The sequence below is a fragment of the Ciconia boyciana genome, chromosome 27 (assembly GCF_034638445.1).
Source record: "Ciconia boyciana chromosome 27, ASM3463844v1, whole genome shotgun sequence".
NCBI classification, from domain to species: domain Eukaryota; kingdom Metazoa; phylum Chordata; class Aves; order Ciconiiformes; family Ciconiidae; genus Ciconia; species Ciconia boyciana.
Window position 1 is genome coordinate 1,340,772 of NC_132960.1, and position 22,657 is coordinate 1,363,428.

At 43.7% G+C, this 22,657-nt stretch overlaps 2 protein-coding genes across 2 annotated transcripts; one reads left to right on the forward strand and one right to left on the reverse strand.

Moving 5' to 3' along the window:
• Positions 1-1,987: 1,987 nt before the first annotated feature.
• CERS5 (ceramide synthase 5) lies at positions 1,988-21,893 on the forward strand. The gene is made up of 10 exons (XM_072847446.1): positions 1,988-2,273; positions 8,753-8,858; positions 10,988-11,118; positions 12,127-12,184; positions 12,821-12,871; positions 13,562-13,654; positions 15,017-15,145; positions 15,431-15,537; positions 17,440-17,596; positions 20,581-21,893. The coding sequence occupies exons 1-10, from the start codon at positions 2,074-2,076 to the stop codon at positions 20,731-20,733; spliced, it is 1,185 nt and encodes a 394-aa protein (XP_072703547.1). The 5' UTR covers positions 1,988-2,073; the 3' UTR covers positions 20,734-21,893.
• COX14 (cytochrome c oxidase assembly factor COX14) lies at positions 21,871-22,607 on the reverse strand. Its single transcript, XM_072847447.1, has 2 exons — positions 22,461-22,607; positions 21,871-22,357 (listed from the first exon to the last, which is right to left on the reverse strand). The coding sequence occupies exon 2, from the start codon at positions 22,347-22,349 to the stop codon at positions 22,191-22,193; it is 159 nt and encodes a 52-aa protein (XP_072703548.1). The 5' UTR covers positions 22,350-22,357; positions 22,461-22,607; the 3' UTR covers positions 21,871-22,190.
• Positions 22,608-22,657: the final 50 nt, after the last annotated feature.

Sequence of the window (22,657 nt, forward strand, 5' to 3'; positions counted from 1 at the left end):
TAGGTGACACTGTGTGTCCACTTTTTTCTGGTTGACAGTCAAATGGGCGGACTGTGCTCTCATATGTAAGAGCACAGTCTTGCACATGAGAGGAAGAGGGAATATGCATATGCATATCCCTTGGAAGAGGGATTAGAACAGGATGGGCAAAAGAAATACGGACGTGCAGGTATTTTACACTTCCATTTCTGGCTGCAGGTGGTTCTCAGGCATGGTAGCTGAGGACAACTGAGGTTTGTGGGGGTTTTTTCCCCCCTCCCTTCCTATAAGCTGCTTTGTATTGCAGTTAACTTAACTTAAGCCTAAGGTGGGTTTGGTTGGGATAGACAGGAGCTAAGACCTAGAAGAAATGCTATAAGTGTCCTGCAGCAGCACGAGAAAATGGACGTGTGTATGATGTATATAGGGGAAGGAGGGAAAGAGAAAGGAAAAGAAGCCTGCTACCTGGCTGGAAGGTATTAGCAGTTGCACATCATGAGGTTTACAACCTACTGCTAATTTTTCTTTCTTTTTAAGGGAGAAGTAAGACTTGATTTGTACAGATAGAGGTATGGCAAAATGAAGAAAGCTGATGTGCAAGCATGTGCTGCTTTCTGTCACCTTTATCTCTTCCTAACAAAATGCATTTGGTATCAGATTTCCTCAAATCACTAAGCGATTGGAGATCTTTCTGACTGGAAATTGTGCTAAGTGTATTTGAAAAGGAAGGGAAGAATATTTGTTCTGGACTTGGATTTATTGAATATGCCTACTACTTGTTTCTTAGGAAACACAATTGAATTTTACAATGCATCCCCAGTTACATGATACTAAAGCAATACTGGCTGCAGTTACCAGAGACTTTAAGGTTATACATCATTAGTTCTGGTTAAATCTGAGGCATCTGTGAGTCTGAGATACAAGGACCCTCACTGTTCACTCAGACTGGCTGAACATCTTCAAGGAGAAATTAGCACAAGTGGTACTTTTAAATAACATCATTGATTAAAAAAAAGTGAACAGATCATGAACTAGCCTGTCCTTGAATCTATTAGTTATCATAGTATTTGAGTGCTTAATGGGCCGTTTAATTTGCTCTCAACTGGACACATGCCAAAAGAGCTATTATACAAAAGATGGATCATTTGCTACAATGTACAAGGAAGTTGATGCTGACCACCTTTATGGAAGGTTTGATGAACCTAATTGAAAAGCTTACACAAAGGCTAGGCTTTGTTACTTGGTAACCCTCATCTCAAGACTGTCAGGCTAAAACACAAATTTTTCTTAAATGTTTTAAAAGCTATAAGGAATATCTTAAACTTTGCTAACCAGTGTACCTCTTGCTCTCTGTTTTGTGCTTAAATGTTAAACCACATCGCTATTAATATTAGTAAAGCTAATCCTTGGTATCTTACCATAAACTCTTCACATGAGAAGTTGCACTGTCCTGCTTGCAGCTCTGGGGCCCTTCCCTTCAGAGGTGAGTGAAACGGGCTGAGTGAGCCCGTCTGAGGAACCCTGCCCCTCGGGGGTGAGAGGGAGATGGTTTATCTACCGCAGTTGAGTAGCAACCGTCTCCACAGTGCTCGGGCTGGGCTCGGTGCCTGCCTCAGCCGGGCCCTTCCCGGGGGAAGAGACCGGACTCCCCTCAAGAGCGCGTGCTTTAGGCCCCATTAAAGACTGTCTTGAGGACTTTTTTCAGTCAGAACAACGCGTCTCTGTTCCTGGAAAACCACCCCAGGGCTCGGAAGCGCATGACGGGCCGCCTTCGCGCCGCGTCCCCTCAGCGAGCACTAAGGCGACGGCGGGAGCGCCCGCGCGCTGCTCCTTGGCGAGCCCGCCCGGCGCGGCGCCGTGCCTAGAGGCGGGCGCGCGGGCCCTGCACTGCGCCTGCTCCGAGCTAACGGTACGCGGTGAGGGGGCGTGGCCCGGCGAAGCCCCGCCCGCCTGTGCCCGGCCTGCGCATGCCCCCTCGCCGCCGGGAGGGGAGGGGCGGTGCTGGCGCGCGGCGCCGCCCCGCTGTCGGCTGCGGTGGCCGCCTCAGCTGCGGCCGCCGGGAGGGAGGCGGAGGGAGGTAGGCGGCGGCGGAAGATGGCGGCGGCCGCGGCGGCGGCGCTGCGGGCCTGGTTCTGGAATGAGCGATTCTGGCTGCCGCACAACGTGACGTGGGCGGACCTGGCCGGGGAGCCGGGCCCGCCGGACAGCGGGCTGCAGTACCCGCGGGCGGGCCACGTCCTCTCCGCCTTCCCGCTAGCGCTCGGCATCTTCGCCGTGCGGCTGCTCTTCGAGAGGTAAGCGCGGGACCGCTCCCACCGCGGGGCGCCCCCAGGGCGGCGGGGCCCTCAGGCGGTTGAGGCGGCCGGGACGCCGCCCGCTCCCGTCTCGGGGGCGAGCGCGCGGTGAGGCCGCCGGTGTCTCTTAGCAACGGGCTGTGGAGCGCCCCGGGGGGAGCGGCGGGCGGCCCCGGGGCCGGGCCGGAGGCGAGGTGGGGCGGGCCGGGCCCCGCGGGGCGGCTCGGCTGGGCTCCTCGCTCGCCCCTCCGGCAGCGCGGAGGCCTTCCGTGGAGGCCCTGGCCGGCTCTCCGCCCGCGGCGTCTCCCGAGGTTCTTTTTGCGTGGAAAGGGAATATTGTGTAACCCTGGAAAAACCTCTCTGTGTCTGTCACGACATACACAAGCCCATAGGGCTCCTCTCTCCCTTGGCTTTGGGTCCCGAGAGGCTCCTCCGGTGTAGCGGTACCTTATGCTGAGGTAGTGCAAGAATGAAGTCTGGGGGATTCACTTTTATTTCTCCTCCTGTCCAGGAGAACCTCAGCTGGGCGAGTGAAAGACAATGGGCTGCTGCTGCTCTGCAGTTGATTTGCTTGTGTTGCTGGTCTCTGCCTTTATTGTACTTTCCTTGCAAGTTCCTGGATGAGGAAATAGGACTCATTCACATGGCCTAGTGTATTATTAAACAATTTGTGGATCCCTTGCATCATGGGCATGATGGAAGTGTGTGCAGGTCATCATATCTGCCCATAAACAGGTGTAATACAGTATTTCTCATGTACTTGAGTATCCATAAACATACGATATTAACTCTTCCCTGGGGCAGAGGTTTATCCTTTCCATGATGTGTATCTCTTACAGCCACACACAGGGCAGACTGTCTGGGTGACATAGACGCTAATTAGTAAAGTGGCTTATTTAGGAAAACCATTAGGTGAAGCAGACCAAGACACCTTGTATTCCTGTTCAAGTAATTCATTAAAGATTGATTTAAATTTCTACATTGAAAGGGCAGAAGTATTTCTAAGCATGAAAAGGGCTGTAGGACTAAAGTGAGTAGGAATCGAGTTGGTTTTGTTTTGTGGGTTTTCTGTAAGAAGTGTGAATTTTCTTGAGCTTTCAGAAATTAAAGAAGAAGAGGGGACTGGGGTGAAGTAAAAAGATAGGTGAACTGTGGAGAAAAATGAAGCAGGTCAGCAGACTAGGAGAGAAATTTGAGAGGCTCTTTTTTCTCCATCTTATCTTTCTGCCCTCCAAAGAAAAAAAAAAAGCTTCAGAAGACTACTGGCAGTTCAAACCAGCGCAGAGGACCCAGGAACACACGTGGCAGTGCCAAAATCTCATCTGAGCTTGGCATGCTACTGGTAGTCTCGGCCAAATGTTGACGCTTGCCAGCAGACAAGGAAAGGAAGTTGTAAGACAGAATGATACCCCTGAAAGGGATATTGTAGGAAGGTCTCCTCAGTTTCCAAGGCCTCTTTAGTCCAGGTGTCTTAGTCTGGGGAAGAAGTGCAAAAGATTCTCTCTTCTCTGGAGTATGAGATGTTAGGAGAGATACAGTGCATCCTACTGCACCTAGTAACACCGTCTTCCTGGTAGCAATTACTTCATCCTGATAATGTGAACCTGGTTTGTGAAATTTCTTTTGCAGTGTTAATTTGGGGAGGAGTCAAATGACAAATTAAGTCCTCTGCCAATGCAGTAAAACCTAGAGGCCATGGCCTGGTTCCTGACAGGGTTGTTCCTTTTTTTCAGCTGTGTCTTTGCTATAGTGTGTCTCAATAGTGGTAGCCTGAAGTGAGAGCAAACTGTGCACCTAAGTGAAATCATATTTTTTAAGAAATGCTTTTCTCTTTCCTCCTGCCACTTTGAACATGTCATAAAAGTTCAGATTTGTCTTAATAAAATCCTGTGGTGCATATACCCCAATTCAGGCTTTGGGGATGATTGTCTCAAATGTCTTCCTTGCCACACAATTGGCAGTCGGGCTTGATGACTCAGAACTTGACTTATATACTTGTGCAGCTCTTTTGTTTAAGTTTCTTTTCATTTCTTTCTTTTTTATCTTTCCTTTTGCTGTAGATCTTCAGCGTGAGGAAGTGCTTTTGTGACACTGACACTTGTAACACTGACACATATTTCTGTTAGTGAATGCTCCTATAAATTAACCTTTGCATCGCATTGTTGGTAAAATATTCATTAGGCTGACTGTCTGTGGGAAGTATATGACTACAGAGATGAGCAAGACTCGCAGAGGAAGGTAAAGTCCTGATGTAGTGGTAGGGGGGTGGAGTTTTGTGCAGGCAAGATAAAGAAGGACTTCTGCCCACAAGCTTGTTTTTATTTTTTTTTTCTTGGTTATACTTGCAAGTATACTTGCAAATAGTATAACCTTTTCTTGGTTATACTATTTCTCCTTACATATCTTGTCCCACTGCAGGCACCAAAAAAATTCCCAGGTGTCTGCGAAAACCTGGAGCCTGTTATTCATATAATGTGTTTATAATTACACTGGAATGCCCTTCAGTAGCAGATATGCTTGTTACCCTATAGGTCTGAGGAAGGATCTGCAGCTTGTGCTCAAGCTGGGGTGGGAGAAAAAAGTGATTTTAGTTGTTACTTCATCAGGTCTGTCTGGAAAATTAGGGACAGTTGTGGAATGAGGTGGTTTAATCTTAACACAGTGAAACAGAGATTATGGAAAGATGAACTCTTACTTTGAGTGCATACTTTATAAATCTTACTATTTTGCAGATTGTTCTTCCTTTTCAGAGCTGTAATAGGGAGTCACCAGCTGAACTTGAATCACAGAATCATATAGGTTGGAAAAGACCTTTAAGATCATTGAGTCCAACCGTAAACCTAATGCTACCAAGACCACCACTACACCATGTCCCTAAGCACCTCATCCAAAAGTCCTTTAAATGCTTCCAGGGATGGCAACTCAACCACTTCCTTGGGCAGCCTGTTCCAATGCTTGATAACCCTTTCAGTGAAGTAAAATTTCCTAATATCCAGTCTAAACCTCCCCTGGTGCAACTTGAGGCCATTTCCTCTCGTCCTATCGCTTGTTACCTGGGAGAAGAGACCGACCCCACCTCTCTACAGCCTCCTTTCAGGCAGTTGTAGAGAGCAATAAGGTCTCCCCTCAGCCTCCTTTTCTCCAGACTAAACAACCCCAGTTCCCTCAGCCGCTCCTCATCAGACTTATGCTTTAGACCCTTCCCCAGCTTCGTTGCCCTTCTTTGGACACGCATGAATGTTGCATAAAGAAGGATTCTGCCTTTGGATTTGTGAAGTACAACATGCCTGAGAAATATTTGTTACAACACATGAGTCTGTGTACTTGAAAATTGGTGTTGTTTTCAAAATCAGTCCATCTTAATAACTAGCGTGAAAAAGGTAGCTTGGTAGGTGTGACTTAAGCCAATGAGCAGATTCCTGTTCAGAAGAGTGTAATATAAGTATTGAAGTGATGGTAATTCCTTGCTGGGAAGGTGTGGCAGTAAGCTGACCTTGGGAATAGTTGCTGTAGTTAAGATTTCCGTGGAATCATAAAATAATTTAGATTAAAAGGGACCTCTGGAGGTCACCTTGTCCAATCCTCTCTTCAAAGCAAGGCCAATGTTTTAGTCAAGTCAGGTTGCTCGTGGTCTTGTGCTGTTCAGTTTTGAATATCCCCAAGAATGGAAATCCTACTATCTGAGCAGCCTTTTTTTTTTTTTTTTGTGCTTAACTGCTATTGCTATGCAGAATTTTTTCTCTGTGGGATATAGGGCAAAACTTGCACATCTGAAGACCTATTCTGGGGCCAAAAATATAAAATGCCACAGAGGTTTTAAGTGTGAGTTTTCCTTAATGGACTCCTAGAGGAAATAGCATGTCATCTTGATATTTTTGACTGACAACAGGATTCATCACTCACTTCACATTCCACCTGCAAGGTAGTAACTGGGCAGAGCAATTGAGCTGTGACTGTTCAGTGGACTCATGAGTGTAAGCCAGCCATGCCCAGCCCAGGTAAAAACACCTTGCATGGCTAGTCAGGAAGCCCTGTGGAAGGACAGTTGTCATTTGCAGTTCCATTGCACGAAGCCATTACTTGTGGAATTAGAGAAGCTACATTACGGTGTTGGCTTAGACTTCTTTAAAAGTAATGAAATCCATTGCTGCCATCCTTTTTCCTTCCTGTTTCTGTGACTGGGACTACCTCCGTTGCCTCCATTTTTGTGACTTGTCTGTTTGCTTGTGTTGATGTCTGTCTGCTTCTGTGCACCTAGAAATGTTTGCAGGTTTTTTTGGTTTGCTCTTTGGTCACCTGCATGCTTGACTGAGCAACTTGAGTCCTGTGCTGTTCCTGTAGCCTATGGCTTGCTCTTGATTCCCACCCCCTGATTTCTGGAAACATCCATATTTTTTCCCTAAGCCTGCTAGTGAAGGAAGCCTACTACTCAGGAATAGCTTCATAGCAAAGTTTTTTTAAAGCAAAGTTTTGAGGGGGGGGGTGGGGTGGTGGTGGTGTGTTTGTTGGTTTTGTTTTGGGTTTTTTTTGTTGTTTGTTTTGTTTGTTTGTTTTGTTTTTTCAATCTTTTTGTCCCAAAGTGAATTATTTCTGCATCTTTTTGTGGGAGGAGATGCTGTTTCTTCTTTCCTTGATGCTTCAGGTTTTGAATTCTAGAATAATGCCAAGACTTTGTATGGATCACTATGAGCTTTCTTAACCATTCGTTCTGTTCTTTACTAGTTCTTAAAACAAAAGAAGACTGCTGAATAATAAATTAATTGAATGTGCAGATTTTTAGATTTTTCAGGTTTCCTCTCTTATGTGAGGAAACCAACCCAAACTGAGTATCTTCAGGCCAGGATTTTTTTTTTATAGACTTCTAAGCACTGTGTCCCAGAAAATGAAATGAAAATATTTGGCATCCTGTAATTGCACATGTGTACTTCTTTGCTGTTGTTGTGGTATATCCTGTAGGAAAGAAGAGTATAAAGATGTACACTTTTATGGGGGTCTAGCCAAAAGTTTCATAACATCAGAACATGATTTCTGGCTGGTGGTCTAGATTATAGAGGAAGCAGTGAGCCTTTTGAGCCAAGCTAAAAGGAAATCACCCTTTCCTTTTTTTTTAATTTTTTTTTTTTTAAAGCTATGACTGTTGAAATGAACAGGACGTATGAAGAAATGGGGCAGGACAGTGAAACCTGGGGCCACAGTGTGTTACTTGTTTAGTATTTTCTGAGAGCAGGGGAGTTCCTTTGGGATTAGTCATGAGCTGATCTGTAATTTCTCAAGGGGAAAAACCCCATAACCTGTGTCTGTTCTTAAACCCAGTCATAGCTATTTGTTACTGAAGTACTAACAACATACTCCCGAGAATGATTGTTGTTGGAACACTTATAGTCGTGATTCTCCTGAATTTTAATCTCTCCATTTAAACACAAGGAGAAATGGTAACAAATGTAGTGGTTGGAAAAAGCAGCATTTTCTGCTTGATGGCACTCTGAGTCTGCTAAATGGAATATGTGTGTGTAATTTGTTGTCTTCAATTCAGTTGTCTCTGAAACGATCTCTGTTTTGAAGCAAAATAGATTTAATGATGCAAATATTGGGTCCTTTTCAAAATCGGTTTTGAGAAACAGGTTCTTTGTGCTCGCTCTCTCTCAAAATAATTTATTAAAAAAAAAAAATTACTCCTTGAAACTCCCATCTTTTTCCCACCAACAGGAGAGAAAACAGTTCATGTTCAGGTAACACATGTGTTTTTCTTAGAATCCGGTGCCCATTTTGACACAAAGGTACAGCAAAACCTAATAATTTTTGAACATGTATATATTCATTGTAGTTGCAAAACCAGGCTTGTTTTCAGAGCATCTGTGCTATAACATTCACAAAGTGTTAGATCAGCTTTTGGAATACGCGGTGCATACAGGACTGAGATACTGAGATCTTGGGTCTTTCAGATTGGGTGACTTCTTACGTCTTCCTCACTCCCCCAGAGGAAATAAGCCACTTTATTTTTCCCCGAAGACAAAAAACCCCTAAAACCTGTGTCTTTTAGGAACTGTGTCACTTGAGCTTCCCTTTTTTCTGAGCTATGTGACACCAAGGCACATTCTGGAAAGTAAGGCATTTTGTTTATACGGCTACAAGGGCTCTAGCATTTATGTTTGCAGAAGACTCCTATCAGTGATCTATTATTTTATTTCTGAGTAATGAGAATCACCCTGGGGCAACACATTCTGGTCCTTACAAGCCAAGGACATTAAGATGTAATTTTTCATTTTAGATGTGTGTACTGTACGTGCTGTCTGCAGTTACCATTTGGACCAATAAAAGATACTACTTCACCAGTGAAGTTTCTTTAAGCAAAGTGAGTGGAGATCTTAAAAAGCTTTTTGGATGGATTTTGCAGCTGGTGACAAGTCAGGGTTCTTGTGCTTTAGGCAGAGGAGAGAAATAGATATTTTGTTTTAATCTAGCTCACTGTTCTCTTTCAGGTTTATTGCCAAGCCATGTGCCATAAACCTTGGCATTCAAGACAGTGGACCTCACAGAGCCCAGCCCAATGCAATTTTAGAGAAAGTGTTTACATCCATCACTAAGGTGAGTCATGCTTCGAATTCTGCTAGAAATAGAGGCCTATAAGTAAGGGGTGGGGGGTGTGGCTTTTTGCTTCCACTTTCTAGTTTAAGAGAAATGCATTTCACACTGTGCATGCACAATGAGTGTGCTCTTCGTTATTTTACTTTGCCTCTGGCATGTCCTTCTTGTAGCAAAGTAAATTCTCTTTATGGCTGACCTATGCTTTTGTGCACAGAAGAATCTTTTTTAAAATAAAAAGTTATCTTTTTAGAAAGGTATGAGGCTTCTTCCTTTAGTTCCCTGCCTTTGTTCAAATTGTAACAACTCCTGTAATGGGTGGTAATTCTTGGTTTAATAAGAAATTTCCCAGTATCTTTCACTTTCTATTGGAAAAGTGCTACTCTTTTCCTTGAGATCTGTTCCTTTGCTGGTTTTATTGGCCAGTTGTGTGAATGCTTTCCTCTTATTTTTGCCATCTACTGTGGAATTGGACAACAGCCGTCACAGTGGAAGTGAATTATTTAAGGAGAGCATTCAGTCAATGGAAGTGTGCTCTGATAAAGGGTAGGACATCTAATGTTGACAGTAGGTTTTTCTTTTGATTGTTTCATGGCCTTTCTTTCACTGAAGCTGACAGTGCTCCTTCACTTCAGAATTACAGAATTCCGCACTGTCTGTACTCTGTGTACAGTGAAATCCACGCAGACAGCATGACAGATTTTCATTAAAGATAAGGAAATGGAAGGTTTTATGTTCTGATTTGGTGATGCTGAGATTCATTCTGAGTGGAGCAGATAAAGTGCTCAGTGAATGGAAGGGAAATTCTATAAAAACCTTACTAAAACTCGTCTCATGGGAACATTGAAGTTTTGAGGTATTTGGAATGACGTGTGAACTGAAAAGTCCCTATGATTTGATGCCATTTGTGGGTAGGACTTTTATGTAGGGGATGTCCTTGAAATTAATGTTTAGGAAACCCATGAGGACACATGCTGTGCAAAATTTATCTAGCTTATGAAAACAGACCTGCGTTTAACTGTACCAGTATGCTTGTGTCTGCTGTTGGATTTTGAGAATCGGAATGTAGGGTGGCACGGATGCAGGGGAAAGATTTCCTTGCTGTTCTGAAATTGGAGCTCTGTAAGCTCTTCTTTGAGGCAGGTTCACTTCCAATGCAGAAGTGTCAGGTAGCCCGAACTGTTAAAGCCTAGTAAAGTGCAGAGAGATCTGGTGGTGATGGAATTACAGGAAAGTCATGGTCTCAATACTGAAAATCAAATGACAGATGATTTTGCTTTTCAGTTGAACAGTCTGGTGACTCGTTTAAATCAGCATTCCACATAGTTTTTTGGGTTTGTATGTAACTCAAGTAGTAAAATGTGTTTATCATCTTTCAGTTGTAAGAGCTCCCTGGCAGAGCTTGTTAAAAGGACACTGGTCTGAAACTAACGTGGCTTATCTCACCACTGGGCCATTTTAGAGGTAGTTATGAGGTTTTGTTCACTTTGTCTCTTATAAATCCATTTATGTCACTCTTCAAACAAATAAACTGCCAGCAGAGTTTCCACTCAGAGAACAGTGATATATTCTTTATCATACGATTATTTCAGTTTTAAAATTTAATTTTATTTATAAACTTTGATAACAGAAATAATGCCATCTCTACGATGCCCTTTTGGAATATACAAATATCTAGTGTGTTAAACCAACTCTTACTTTAAAGTTTCCCTAAACTTGCAGTGAGTAGCAACCCTTAAATGTACTCAGCTTTGAAAGTCTTCCTGAGTTCTGGACTGTTTGAATTGATGTGCAAGTTTTAACAGGTAGGACAGGACATTTTAAAAGCTCCTCCCCCCAAATTAAGAAACAGAACAATTGCATTCTTTGTCACAATGTGCTGTCAAATGATGAAATAGATGAGGAAATGTTAAACCAAAAGCATTCTGAATAATTAAGTAATTAGTGGCTTATGAAGGTTAAACTTGAATGAACAATTGTGGCAATGGCTTCCTGCTTCTAGCCTATACGTAGTGCCTTCCTAGTGTGTGTGTTGTTATCTGTGCATCATTTCTATCATAGTACAGAGGGGATCTCAGACTGAAAGTAGGCTGAGAAGTAGGAGAAATGACACTTGTTTCATTTTCCTTCAGTCTCCAGATGGAAAAAGGTTAGAAGGCTTGTCAAAGCAGCTAGACTGGGATGTTCGAAAGATCCAGCGCTGGTTTCGTCATCGGAGGAACCAGGACAAACCCACCACCCTCACTAAATTTTGTGAGAGCATGTATGTTTGTGCAGAGGCCAAGATGTGGCTTCATCTTAAAGCTCCAGCTCTGTGTTCTCTTTTTCTAACTGAAACTGTGGTCAGCTGCTAATTTAGACTATTGTCTTGGGGTTGGCTCTTGAAAGTTAAATTCTTATATAAGCAAATGAAAGAAGTTAGGAGGGCCTTTTAGAATTCAGTATTCTAAAATATTTTCAATATGTGCATGAGAGACCAGAACACATGTACAGCAGTTATTCCTGTCAACAATGAGCAGCTTTAGATAGTGGACCAGGTCCCTAATGCAAACGTAGTGCTTCAGTGTGCATGTGTGTGCATGTATGCATATGCATGTGCACAACTTGAGTAATTATACTGAAGACAAGTGCGCTGTCTGCTCAGTTATGTTGTAGACCAGTGTTTGTTCCCAGACAGAATGACCTTATGGCTTACACAATGATGTATATACTTTTATACAGACACTTCTTGGATTCCTGTTCTTTTCATTTCAGTTCATTCTTTTGTTCTTTGTTTCTTTCTGAATGCTTGCAGTTACCTCTGTTAGTGTAGTAGCATCTGAGTATTTTTTCCTGACTTGTTATTTCTTCTGTGCTGGTTTCTTTCCTTTCCAGTAACTTTCTTCATATTAATTCTTCCCCCCAGTATGGTTTTGTCTACTTAAAGCCACAAGGTAAGAGGGACAAATACATATATTAGGATACCTTCTGGATAACAATAACTTATCTTGTTGTTATCTTGTTATTGTATATTAAAGCATATGAATGATGCATGTTCACTCTGAACTTTATTTCAAACTTGGCTGTTGATGCAAACTCATGTGTGGTGTGAAAACTCTTAAATAGGTCTATCCTTACGTGAAATGTTTACAAATGAAGGATTACCATTTGGTGGGTGAAAGCTTTTCACATGTCAGAATTGGGTTTTTTCACAATTGTTCCAGTTTTTGTTACAAATGTTAACCAGAAGCTATTTCTAGTTCGTAAGTTTAATTTTTGCTTCTTTTTCCAGGTGGAGATTTACATTTTATTTAAGTATATTTTTTTATGGAATCAGGTTTCTCTGGACGGTGAGTTGGTCTGTCACCCCCACCCCCGCCCTTGTTGTTCTGTGTGGCATGCAGCTGGGTTATGGCTGTCCTGCTGAAATATAGGGGGTTTGACTACCTATGTCACTTCTTCAGTGCTTGCACCTAACTTAAAACAAGGGGGGTTTAGTGGTGATAGTCATCTTTATGTTCCCTTTTTTGAGGTCCTGGGGTTTCTGTTCAAGGACCTTCTTTACACTATAGGAAAGCTTCTATACAGATCTGTCATTAAGGAAATATTAGAAACTTACTTTTCCTGTTACCCCAGAATGGGACAGAACTGGTTTTGGTTTTTTTTCTTTTTTTTTTTTCTTTTTTCTATGGAGAGCTGATATTTTTTTCTCATCTCACTCTTGAAGGGATACAGATTCATCTCTTCGGGTCTTCATTATTATTAGAGCTGTATGATTATTCTTCGAATTTCCATTGCAGTATGACTTGCCTTTGACTGCAGAAAGAATATTTTAAATCACTAGGATGTCTTACAATAAATTTAGCTTGAATGGTAGAATCAAGATAAAATTTCAGTGAAACAGTATTGTAGTGTAGTGGCCAACTGCCTTAGATGATAGGGAAGAAAAAACGCAGCAGAATAATAACTTACCTTTTTCCCTTTAGGCACCCTGGTTTTGGGACACACGACAGTGCTGGTACAACTACCCTTTTCAGGTAGGACATAAATACTTACTAGATTCCAACTTCTTGCACAATTTCAGTTTTTATTTTTTGTTAATGATAGCAGATTGAAACTCAGTAGACTTGAGTGCTTCTCATTATTCTGTGGGGTGGATGCTGCACAGGCTGCAACCTGGTAAGCTTTCTAGTGAGTGAATGGCCATCCCTTTTGGAAGGCTCAAAGATGACATTTACTCTTTATGTCTTCAGATCCTGGTTAGGTTTGTCAACAGCAGTGTTACCTCAGATAGAAGTGATTCAGTTCATATTAATTTTATATTTACTTGCTGCTGTGGAAAAAAAAACCGCATAAAACTATACTGGTAACTTATCTATAGTATTGTTTTCATTATGCAGCAAGTATGATTGTATAGAGGCCAACCAGTCTGTTTCAGTGCCTGGTTTTCCTAATCTGAGAGGTTGCAGTATTAGTTGTAAATATTGACAAGGGAATCATACTCCTGTTGAATAAAGCTCAAACACACAAGTATGTTGTGACTAAGCCTAGAGTAAGACATCTGTTGCTTAAGCTTGTTTTTACTAAACCTTAATTCTGGATCTTTTAACTTACGCCTCAGCATTCTGGAGGAACAGAGTGGGATGGGAAGGAAGGAAGGAAAAAGTTGATTTTAATGTACATTTTAAAGTACTTTGTCTTCTAACTGTGCTATCTTTGTTTTCCAGCCTCTAACATCCAGGCTTTATTATTACTATATCTTGGAGCTGGCCTTCTATTGGTCTCTCATGTTTTCTCAGTTTACAGACATTAAACGGAAGGTGAGATTAACCAGAATTGCACTAACCACTTTGCTAAATAGAGAGGACTAACAAAAAATGTGAAAGTGCCTGGCCAGTAAAGCTAAAGCATAGCAATAATTGCATTTTCTTCCTCGTTCACATCTTTGTGTAGCCTACCTCCTTCTGTAATCGCTACCCAGTCCTGGGAAGAAGGGAGGAGGAGGCCTGATATGCAACCTGGTATATCCTTGAGAGTCCCTTTCACCTTCCAGGGGAGAGAACAGAATCACTCAATACCTCCCAATAAAAAGTTACCAAATCATTGTGTAAAAAGATTTAATTAGAAGGCTTGCAAGAAAACATGAAAATGAGATGCTCAAACCAGTACCTTGCTGAGCCGGGTGAGAAAATGGCAAACACTAAAGCAATAATAAATTTTGCTTTGATAGTAATTTTTCATCTGTGTGTAGCAGAATGATGACTGGTTGTGATTGCTGGAATCTAATGCCATTGCGCTACGTTCTAGGATTTGGCTTGTTGTTGCTGTTGGAAAACAGTTCATAGTAAATCATGGTTTTATTGCTTCTGTTATACAAATTGCAAAGTAGCAAATGATCCCAATTCTTGCATTGACTGTTCAAAAGGAAAAGTTTGCCTGGGATTTTTTTCTGTACTGAAATATCAGCAGGTGAGGCACTACAGAATATCTTGGAGTTGCAGAAAGGGAATGATTAACAGCATCTGTGATACTGTTTATGATGTTTAATTTTGTACTCTGACTTTAACAAAGTGGATTACATTCCCCACTGGAAGCATGGTAAGGTACATTGACATGGAAGTTTGGTACCCAGGGGGCTAAACTGAAAAACAGCCCTGAATGTAGATGCATTCTAAACTTTTTTTTTTAATGAAGTGGCCTAATTCTTGCTGTTGGGTTATCTTGTGTTCTATGCCTGCTATGCTCTGGCAGGCTTTTGCACACTGACAACAGTAACAGCAGCGTATTTAAAATTTGTGCCAAGAGCTGAAAGGGCTAGCAATACGACTGTAAAACCAAAAGGAGCCAAAAATAAGGGCCGTATGTTGTCCTGTCAATACCTGCAGGTATGTTCTGCAGGCATACTTATCTTTACCTTGCATGTGTGTGCCAAAGACACTGTGCTGTGCCTGTGTATGCAGAGTTCTGACTTCACAGGAGCACAAATGCTGGCAGAGACCTTTCTGGAACCTTCAGTGATGATGGTTGATGTTGTGTGATGAGCTGTGCTTATATAAAGTGGAGTCAGAATCTGAACTGAAGTAATCCTATGACCCCAGTTAGTCAGTTTTGTGGCTCTGTTCCAAACCTTTGTATTTGTTTGACAGCCAAAGAGTCTTCATTCATTTTTTTTCTGTTTCCAGGACTTCCTGATCATGTTTGTCCATCATTTGGCTACAATTGGACTCATTACATTCTCTTATATGAATAATATGGTGCGGGTTGGAACTCTGGTGTTGTGCCTCCATGATGCATCAGATTTCCTTTTAGAGGTGAGTTTCCTTTCAAATTTTTGCGTACCTAATGCTAGTGTGGTCTCAGGGGAGCAAGCTGACTTTCCCATTCTTGATAAACTGCATTAAATATGCCATAAAACTTGTGCTGCTGATCCTGCCTTGTCAGCTTTTCCTCATAACTGCTTTAGTGCTGAGAATAATCCCTAAATGTTCCAAACTCCTTACAAATGTGATGGCTTGAGGGTTTTTGAAGCTCTACAGCCTGGTAATTACATGAGTGCACAAAGGGAATAATATTCTCATGTTTCTTGTCTCTTTTAGGCTGCAAAGCTAGCCAATTATGCCAAGTACCAACGTCTATGTGATGCTTTCTTCATGCTCTTTGGTGTCGTATTCATTGTTACACGGTTGGGCATTTATCCTTTCTGGTAAGCACCTTGAACTGGAAGGTCTTGTTTGTTCTTCCAATCCTTTAAGCAAAGCCTTTGTATTTAGACTTCTTGCAAGCATTCCAGCCTGTCCCTTAAGGCAGCCTGAAGCTGCAGACAGCCCAAGTACTGTTTGGAGCAGTACGTTCAACTAGGCATATGAAGAAACCTCTCAACAGTCAGCTGAGGGAGTGTGAAAAGTGACCAGAATCCTAATGCACAGCTGGCCCCCCTCCTCTTACTGCAAAGTGATGACAGTGCTTATTAGCTGGAGCCAAGTCAGCTGGTATCTGCTCTGAAAGACTTGAAGGGTTGTTTGCCTCTCTGAAGAAGTTTTGGAAATAGTTACAAATGAGGCATGGTCTCTTGAGGTAAATTTGATTTTTGAGTATCTGGCTTAGTCATCATTGCAGTTTCTGATTCTTATGACACTCGTGTCCTATCCTTGTGTCGTGACTGTTCAGAGCCTGAAATAGGTCTTAGGTTTCTTGGGAGGTAACACCCTGGCTAAATGGCTTGTAGCTAATCATCCTATAATGAGATTCCCTCTCACCTCAATAGGTCAGGTTTGGTGAGGTTCTTCTGTTGATGAGCTGTTATCCACTTCTTCTTTCTGTTGAAAGAGTGTGGTGAAAATTCGATTACACCTCAGTGTAACCTCAGTTTATTTTACACTCGGTTTACTTCAGTTTTGCTGCATATATTTATTTCCTAGGCAATGGACAGCTTGTGTTCCCATTCTTTTTGGGTGCCTTGACGGTAGGCAGAAACAATACTTCAGCTTTGGTATCAGGGCTGCAATTAAAGCTCTTGCTTGTTTTCCAGTAAACGCATCAAAGGAGTCTGGATAAGGAAGAGCTTTAATTCTTATGTCTTCGTAGGCTCCTTCCAGTGACGGATGAGATAGTTGTCATTGTTTTTATTGCTGTTGTCTGTCATGAGGTGATGCTCTTGCATCATGCTGTTGCTCAGCAGTCCTGTAAATCTTTCATGTATTTTTCCACTGGCTGTAATGTAATTCCTCAACTTTGTAGAGAAATCTGGCAAGCTTGCAGTGGTATTGCAGACCCTATGCTATTTCACTTCACCTGTATTCCCTTTCCTAATTAGTAGTATAAAAGATTAACAGATCTCTGGAATTGCATTTAATTAATCCATAAACTGGCTATGAGTTAGATGCTTCTGTAGCTGCATTTTGGGGGACTTGGGTTCTTCTTTGAAAGGCTTGTTTTTCTTGTCTTGTGAAATGTTAAAAGCTATGTGAAATTAATGACGTCTTTAAAGGTCTCTTCATACCTCTCTACTTCATAAAATCTAAAGTGTTTATTAAATTACTTAAGTACTGGCAATAACTCCCAGTGACAAGAACAGCAAAACAGTAATGAAAGAAAGCACAAAGCTTTGTCCATAAAGCGGTTTCTAGTCCTCCAGTTTGGCAGGAGGAATCTATAAAAATCTGAGGGAAGAGAATAGCGCAGAGGGAGGGAGGCCTACTGGGAACAAAATTCCTTCCTGATCTTTAAATATGGGTGAAGACTGCCCAAGTATGAGTGTGTTAACAGTTGTTTTGATGAGCAGTGCAGCTTGACATCACTTCCTGTAAAGTTGTTATAAATGCTCATGCCTTTGAGACGGAAATTGGCAGCAGATCTGTATGTGTAACCAAATTGCAGAACATTCACATCTCCTGTTTGTTGCTCAGTTCAAATGTTTCTAATTAGCTTTAGTCTGTCTCCTAACTCTGGCAAGAGACTAGCTGCATCGCTGCCCTGACAGGAGCAAAGCAACAGATGCTTAAATGAGATACAAACTGTTGTGCATCTGGCCAGTCATCTTAATTTAGAGCTGGAAGCCATGTTACTAGCACAGCCGATCTGTAATGTGTTTCTGGATCTCTTTTAGGATTTTGAATACAACCCTATTTGAAAGCTGGGAGTTGATTGGTCCTTATCCTTCATGGTGGCTATTCAATGGGCTTTTGATAACCTTGCAGATCTTGCATATCATCTGGTCTTATCTCATCATTCGCACTGCCTACAAGGCCCTCGTGCGGGGAAAGGTAAGATTGCTGGTGACTGTTTTGGGTCCTCTTTCCTACAAGCCCTATTAAGCAATCATGAGAAACTCGGCCCTTCAGTGAGGGCTGGTACTAGTTGTTGAGGGATTTGCATCAGGAGTGCTTTGTAGAAGGTTGGTTTTTCTACCTTGGTTGCTCTGCACACTTGAGTTGCCAGGTATATACAAAGGCAGGGATGCTTTCCTCTCTGTTCTGGTCTTGCAGGGAAATAACACCATTTTCCAGTATGTTCAGGTGCTGTAATAAAGTGATGATGACAGGCTTGTTATGAAAGACTTACGTACTTTGGAGTTTCAGGTGGTAGTAGGCTCTTTTCTGAACAACGATATAGTACGTTTTCCACCTTTCCAACCTCAGCTCGTTCTTGGGATGTTCTTGGGATGCATCTTCCACTTGTTAGCACTAACACAGGCTTCTGGCTGTCAGTGCAGGCCAGGCGTTGAGCTGCAGCATGCAGAGGAGAAAGGGTTATCAGAAATGCAGTGGAGTTTGCTGGTTGTCACTGGGCTAATGGGGTGCAGTCTAGCTTCAGTCCTGAGTATTCTAATTTTAATTTGTGTTGGGAGTCCTAGGGAGAGGAAGGGTGAAACTCCAGCAGCTGGTTAGCAACTGATACTGCCCTAAGAGTGAGCAATGTTGTCTTCTGGCTGCAACCTTGGTTGCCAAGCAAAAACGTATAGTTCAACTGAAGGAGCATGAGACAGGGCAAGCCAATCTAGGAACTAATTTGACACCTAGCCTACCCATCAAGAGAAGCCACTTCCTTTGCAGCTACCAGAGAGCAGCAGCTGATTTCATAGCACAAATGCCTTTTTTTTTTTTTAATCAGATATTTGGTATTCTGATCTGAGTTTCTCTCATGGCTCTACTTTATTTTGTGTTTGACTTCTTAGCTGCCCCTACACATGGAATGTAACCTTGAAAAATATTTATATCGTAGTTGTCTGTGGCCGTGATTGTCAGGGGAAGGCATGTTTCAGAATATGCACGTGATCTTTTCATCTGTTCCCCGCAGCTGCTACTGCAAATGTCTTATTTTCTGTCTGTGTAGCTGTTTCTGTATCCTGAGGTCGACACCTTTTTCCTTTCCTTGGTTCTCTCCTGTCCAGGTGACCTAGCCAGAGAAAGGACTCTAAGCTCTGTCTTCTTCATTCTTTTCTCCTTTTCTCTGTGCCAGATTGGAGCTGGGCAGTTTCATCCTTTGCATGTAAGTGTGATCTGTGCTTCTGTTTGTTCACTGAAAGGCATCTCCATCTGTTTCAAGGCTAAGACAAAAGCAAAGCTATGCTCTTGGGGCTTTAGATGGCTGGTGCCTTCTCTTAAAATGTTTCCCTCCCTGGTTGATACAGTGCCGGTTCTGACAGTATGCTAAAATGCAGGTTTTTCCAAAGGTCAAAGCAGTGTCCTAGGGTTTGTTCTTATCTGCTGTCAGCTGGCTGCATGACCTTCACCTTTCTGCTTTTATACGCCCACAGAGACTCTGATATCCGTCTTTAGCGCTCATTAACACTGTGCGGAGTGGAAGAGGACAGGAGAAATGCAATGGTTTTTGTGAAAAGGAGTAGAACAGTCACTTGTCCCCCAAATAATGGGAAAAATTTCAAGGGATTTCTGCTTCCTTTCAGTGACCCTTTGAACTTCTAACATAGCAGGAGAGCGGGGAAAGGTATCAAAAGCTCTGGCAACAGACAGAAGCCAGTACATCCAACAGGCCTGTCAAAACCAATCCTGCAGATCATTAACTTTACCTGGCTTTCTGCCAGATCTTCCCTTGAGTTCAAAAACTTCCTGCCTGGTGCTGTTCGAAAGCCCTAACCCTGACTCAAAGCCAGCAGAGCCGAATGAAATCCTGAAATCCTTGGAAAGGTGCTAGCCGCAAAGTGCTTGCACATTAAGTAAATGAGGGCTGTTAGTGGCAGCGGCAGAAGTGTGGAGAGCCTGCCTTGGGGTATGCAAAGCACGGGCCATTCACGCAGTCACTGCTCGGCACCGGTGAGTTTATGGCTCTGGCACCCTGCCACCAACCGAGGTGCTTGTTTGCAGTTAGGGCCGGGCTTAGAATCTCTTCCCTTCACCTTCTGGTGCGGTTGGCTCTGCCGTGCTGGTGCAGTGCCCTCCTGCGGCACTCGGAGCAGCCGGCAGCAAAGTGCGCCTGGATCTGCTTCGAAAGGTTCAAAATCCCACGTACCAATCCAATTCGGCTGGATTTGCAGTCAGTCTTTTCACTAAAGGCATAACTCTGTAAAGCAGATCTAGGTCTCTGGGCTGAGATGCTCCTTCTGTTCCTGAACGGGTGTTTGCTGGATTAGGTAGTTGTCTTTGTTCTACAGCCCACTGTCCAGACAGGCTTTTGCTCCTAAATGAGTTCTCACATATGAACCACAAGCTGTGAAAATGGGAGGAACTTTGTGCAAACAGTAATGTGATAAATATAGCTAGTTAATTTTTAAAATATCAAAGCCACTCCCTGTAGGATAAAATGTTCTCTCAGAAACCGATACATACATGGTTTTTTGTCATCATCGTGTTTTTTGGTCATCATACCCACTGATTATTATGGTGTGAGAAGCTTTTGGATTCAAAACAAATCTGTTGTTTGGAAAAGCGGCCTTTAACCGATCTAGAGTGCAGTTCTTGGAAGACCAGAACAACCAAAGATCTATAGTCTCCTCTGATCCAGTGAGAGCAAAAAAAATGTGTAGTGCTTTCACAGATGGACAGAGTATTTGGAGAATGGAACTCCTCTTTCCAAATTGTCATTTTCAGTGTCTGTGGCTTGCATTCTGTGTGTGATGATAGGTTCCCCCTTATAAGTTTGAAGGGATTCAGGATCAAATGTAGAAGGCAAATGTAGCTAACTGAGGCTGGTTAATCACATGGGCACAACCTTCTAACTGCTGTTTTCTGTGAGTTTTTCAACTTCCCTTCTCCCCTTTCCACTACCAAATTTCATTTGAAATGTTTAGGTATCAAAAGATGACCGCAGTGATGTAGAGAGCAGCTCTGAAGAGGAGGATGTGACTTCCAACAGCACAAAAGGAGTTTTCAGCACTTCGAGTAATGGCTCCAACCGCATTAACGGCCATGTGGCTAGTGGCCAGTGGATGGAAGAGGAGTAAGGCTATGGGTTGGCCTTGAGCAAACACGAACTTATCTTTAAATATCTAGATGTGTTGAGCTCCACATTCCCAAGTGATCTTTAATCAAGACACCCCTTCCCCAGAAACCTCCAGCAAATCTGAAATGGGCACAATCCAGACCAGTCAGAGGCTTTGCACAACAGAAGGGATAAAGCCAATGACTAGGGCAAAAACAAAGCTGCCGATTTCACTTTAAGCCATTTTGTACTTAAATCTTAGTCCCATTGATATTTGCAGAGGTATCTTTGTGACAAACTGGTTTTTACTAGGATCAACTCAAGGCGGAACAAGTTTGGACTAGGCTGGCTGCTGACCGCAGGAGGGTTACGGTGCCATGTCAGTGACGGTTTGCTCCAGGGCAGGTTCAGCATATCTCCTTGATGCACTCCAGAAGCCACTTAAGAGCATGGAGAACGCAGGGTCCCACGGTTCCACGTCCAAGCTACCCTGGCTGTAGCAGAGATGCTTTTTCTCGGTCCTGCTGCGAGCGCTCTGGACTACAGCCAAGCTTCGAATTGGACTGTGCTACAACAGAAGTGTTGTTCTAACTTGCCATCGGGGTGCTGTATGCTAAGGAGGTTATAGCTTCTATCTCTGCTGTCACGAGGGACCAGGCCAGCGTTTGCTGCCTATTTTGGTGCTGCAAGCCCCTCTGAAGTCTTGACTACAGCCTTCTGAAATGGGGGAGGGGGGTGGTTTATTGCCCCTGAGACAGCTATCACAATACATGCCTTTTAAAATTTTTTTCTGTTGCAAGTTGTGTTTTTGAAGATGTTTCCAGACCTACTGGATACAGTTGGCTAAGCTGGGACGTGAGTACTGGTGGGCTGTGTTTAACTTTCCACAAAATAAGATGTTTCAGCCCTGCTTGTCTCTACTCCAAGACAGAAGTGAATGTTGCTGCTCTGATTTTGCAACCGGGTGGAGGAATCACTGGGCTGGAAAGGCAGCTGCACCATAGGCTTCGGGGGTTTTTTTTTGTTTTGTTTTGTTTTTTTTTTTTTTACTGAATGGTACTTGGGGGCAATGGAAGACCTGTGTGTCAATCATGACCAGAATTTTGGAAACTTCTTGAGTTGTTACCGTTTTATACCATTGTTTACTCTTATTGTCTGATTAAAAGATGCTTCAGAAACTTGGTTGACGTTTCATCTTGAGAACGTAAAAGCAAGGACACTGTATGCCCTTTTTCTCTGATTCTGAGCAGCTGGATTGCTGACTGAGGCAAGGCCCTGGTGCTGCCTCTGAGAAGCACTTTTTTAAGACTAACAGGGTCCTGCTCTGCGCTGTTTGGGGCAGACACCACGCCGCATCACGCTTTGGCGTTTCAAGGGTTTTTATTATGCTCCGTCTCCTTTCCCAGCCTGGAGAGACCGTGGGGCCGTTTCCCTGCTTCCACCTAGCCGGGAAACGCGGTACCGGATCCCAGGCCGCCCTCAGCTGTCGGGGCCGGCCGGGGCCTGCCGCTCCCGGCGGCGCTGGAGGAGCCGGTAGGCGCGGACGCCGCACAGGTACCCGCCGTAGACCGTCAGCAGCACCATGGAGCCGGAGAAGGCCTTGTAGCCGAAGTCGGCCAGCTGCTTGCCGGACACCATGGCTGCGCCTGCAATACAAGGGCGGCGGTCAGCGGGGCCGGGAGCTCTCCCTCACCCGCCCCATCCGACACACGGGATCGCCCCGTGTGTCGTGTTCCCCCATCCCCGTACCTGCACCGTCGGGCTCCGGTACGACCGGCGCGCGGTTCCGCTGCTGTGCGCTTCCGACCAGCGCCCCGCCTCCGCCCGTCACGTGAGGGCGCGAGGCCGGCGGCGCCACCGCCGCGCCGCCTGCTGGGATGTGTAGTCCGCGGAGGCGGGAAGCTCACGCGGGAGCTGCGGCGCCCCCTCGCGGGGGGTGGCGGCGT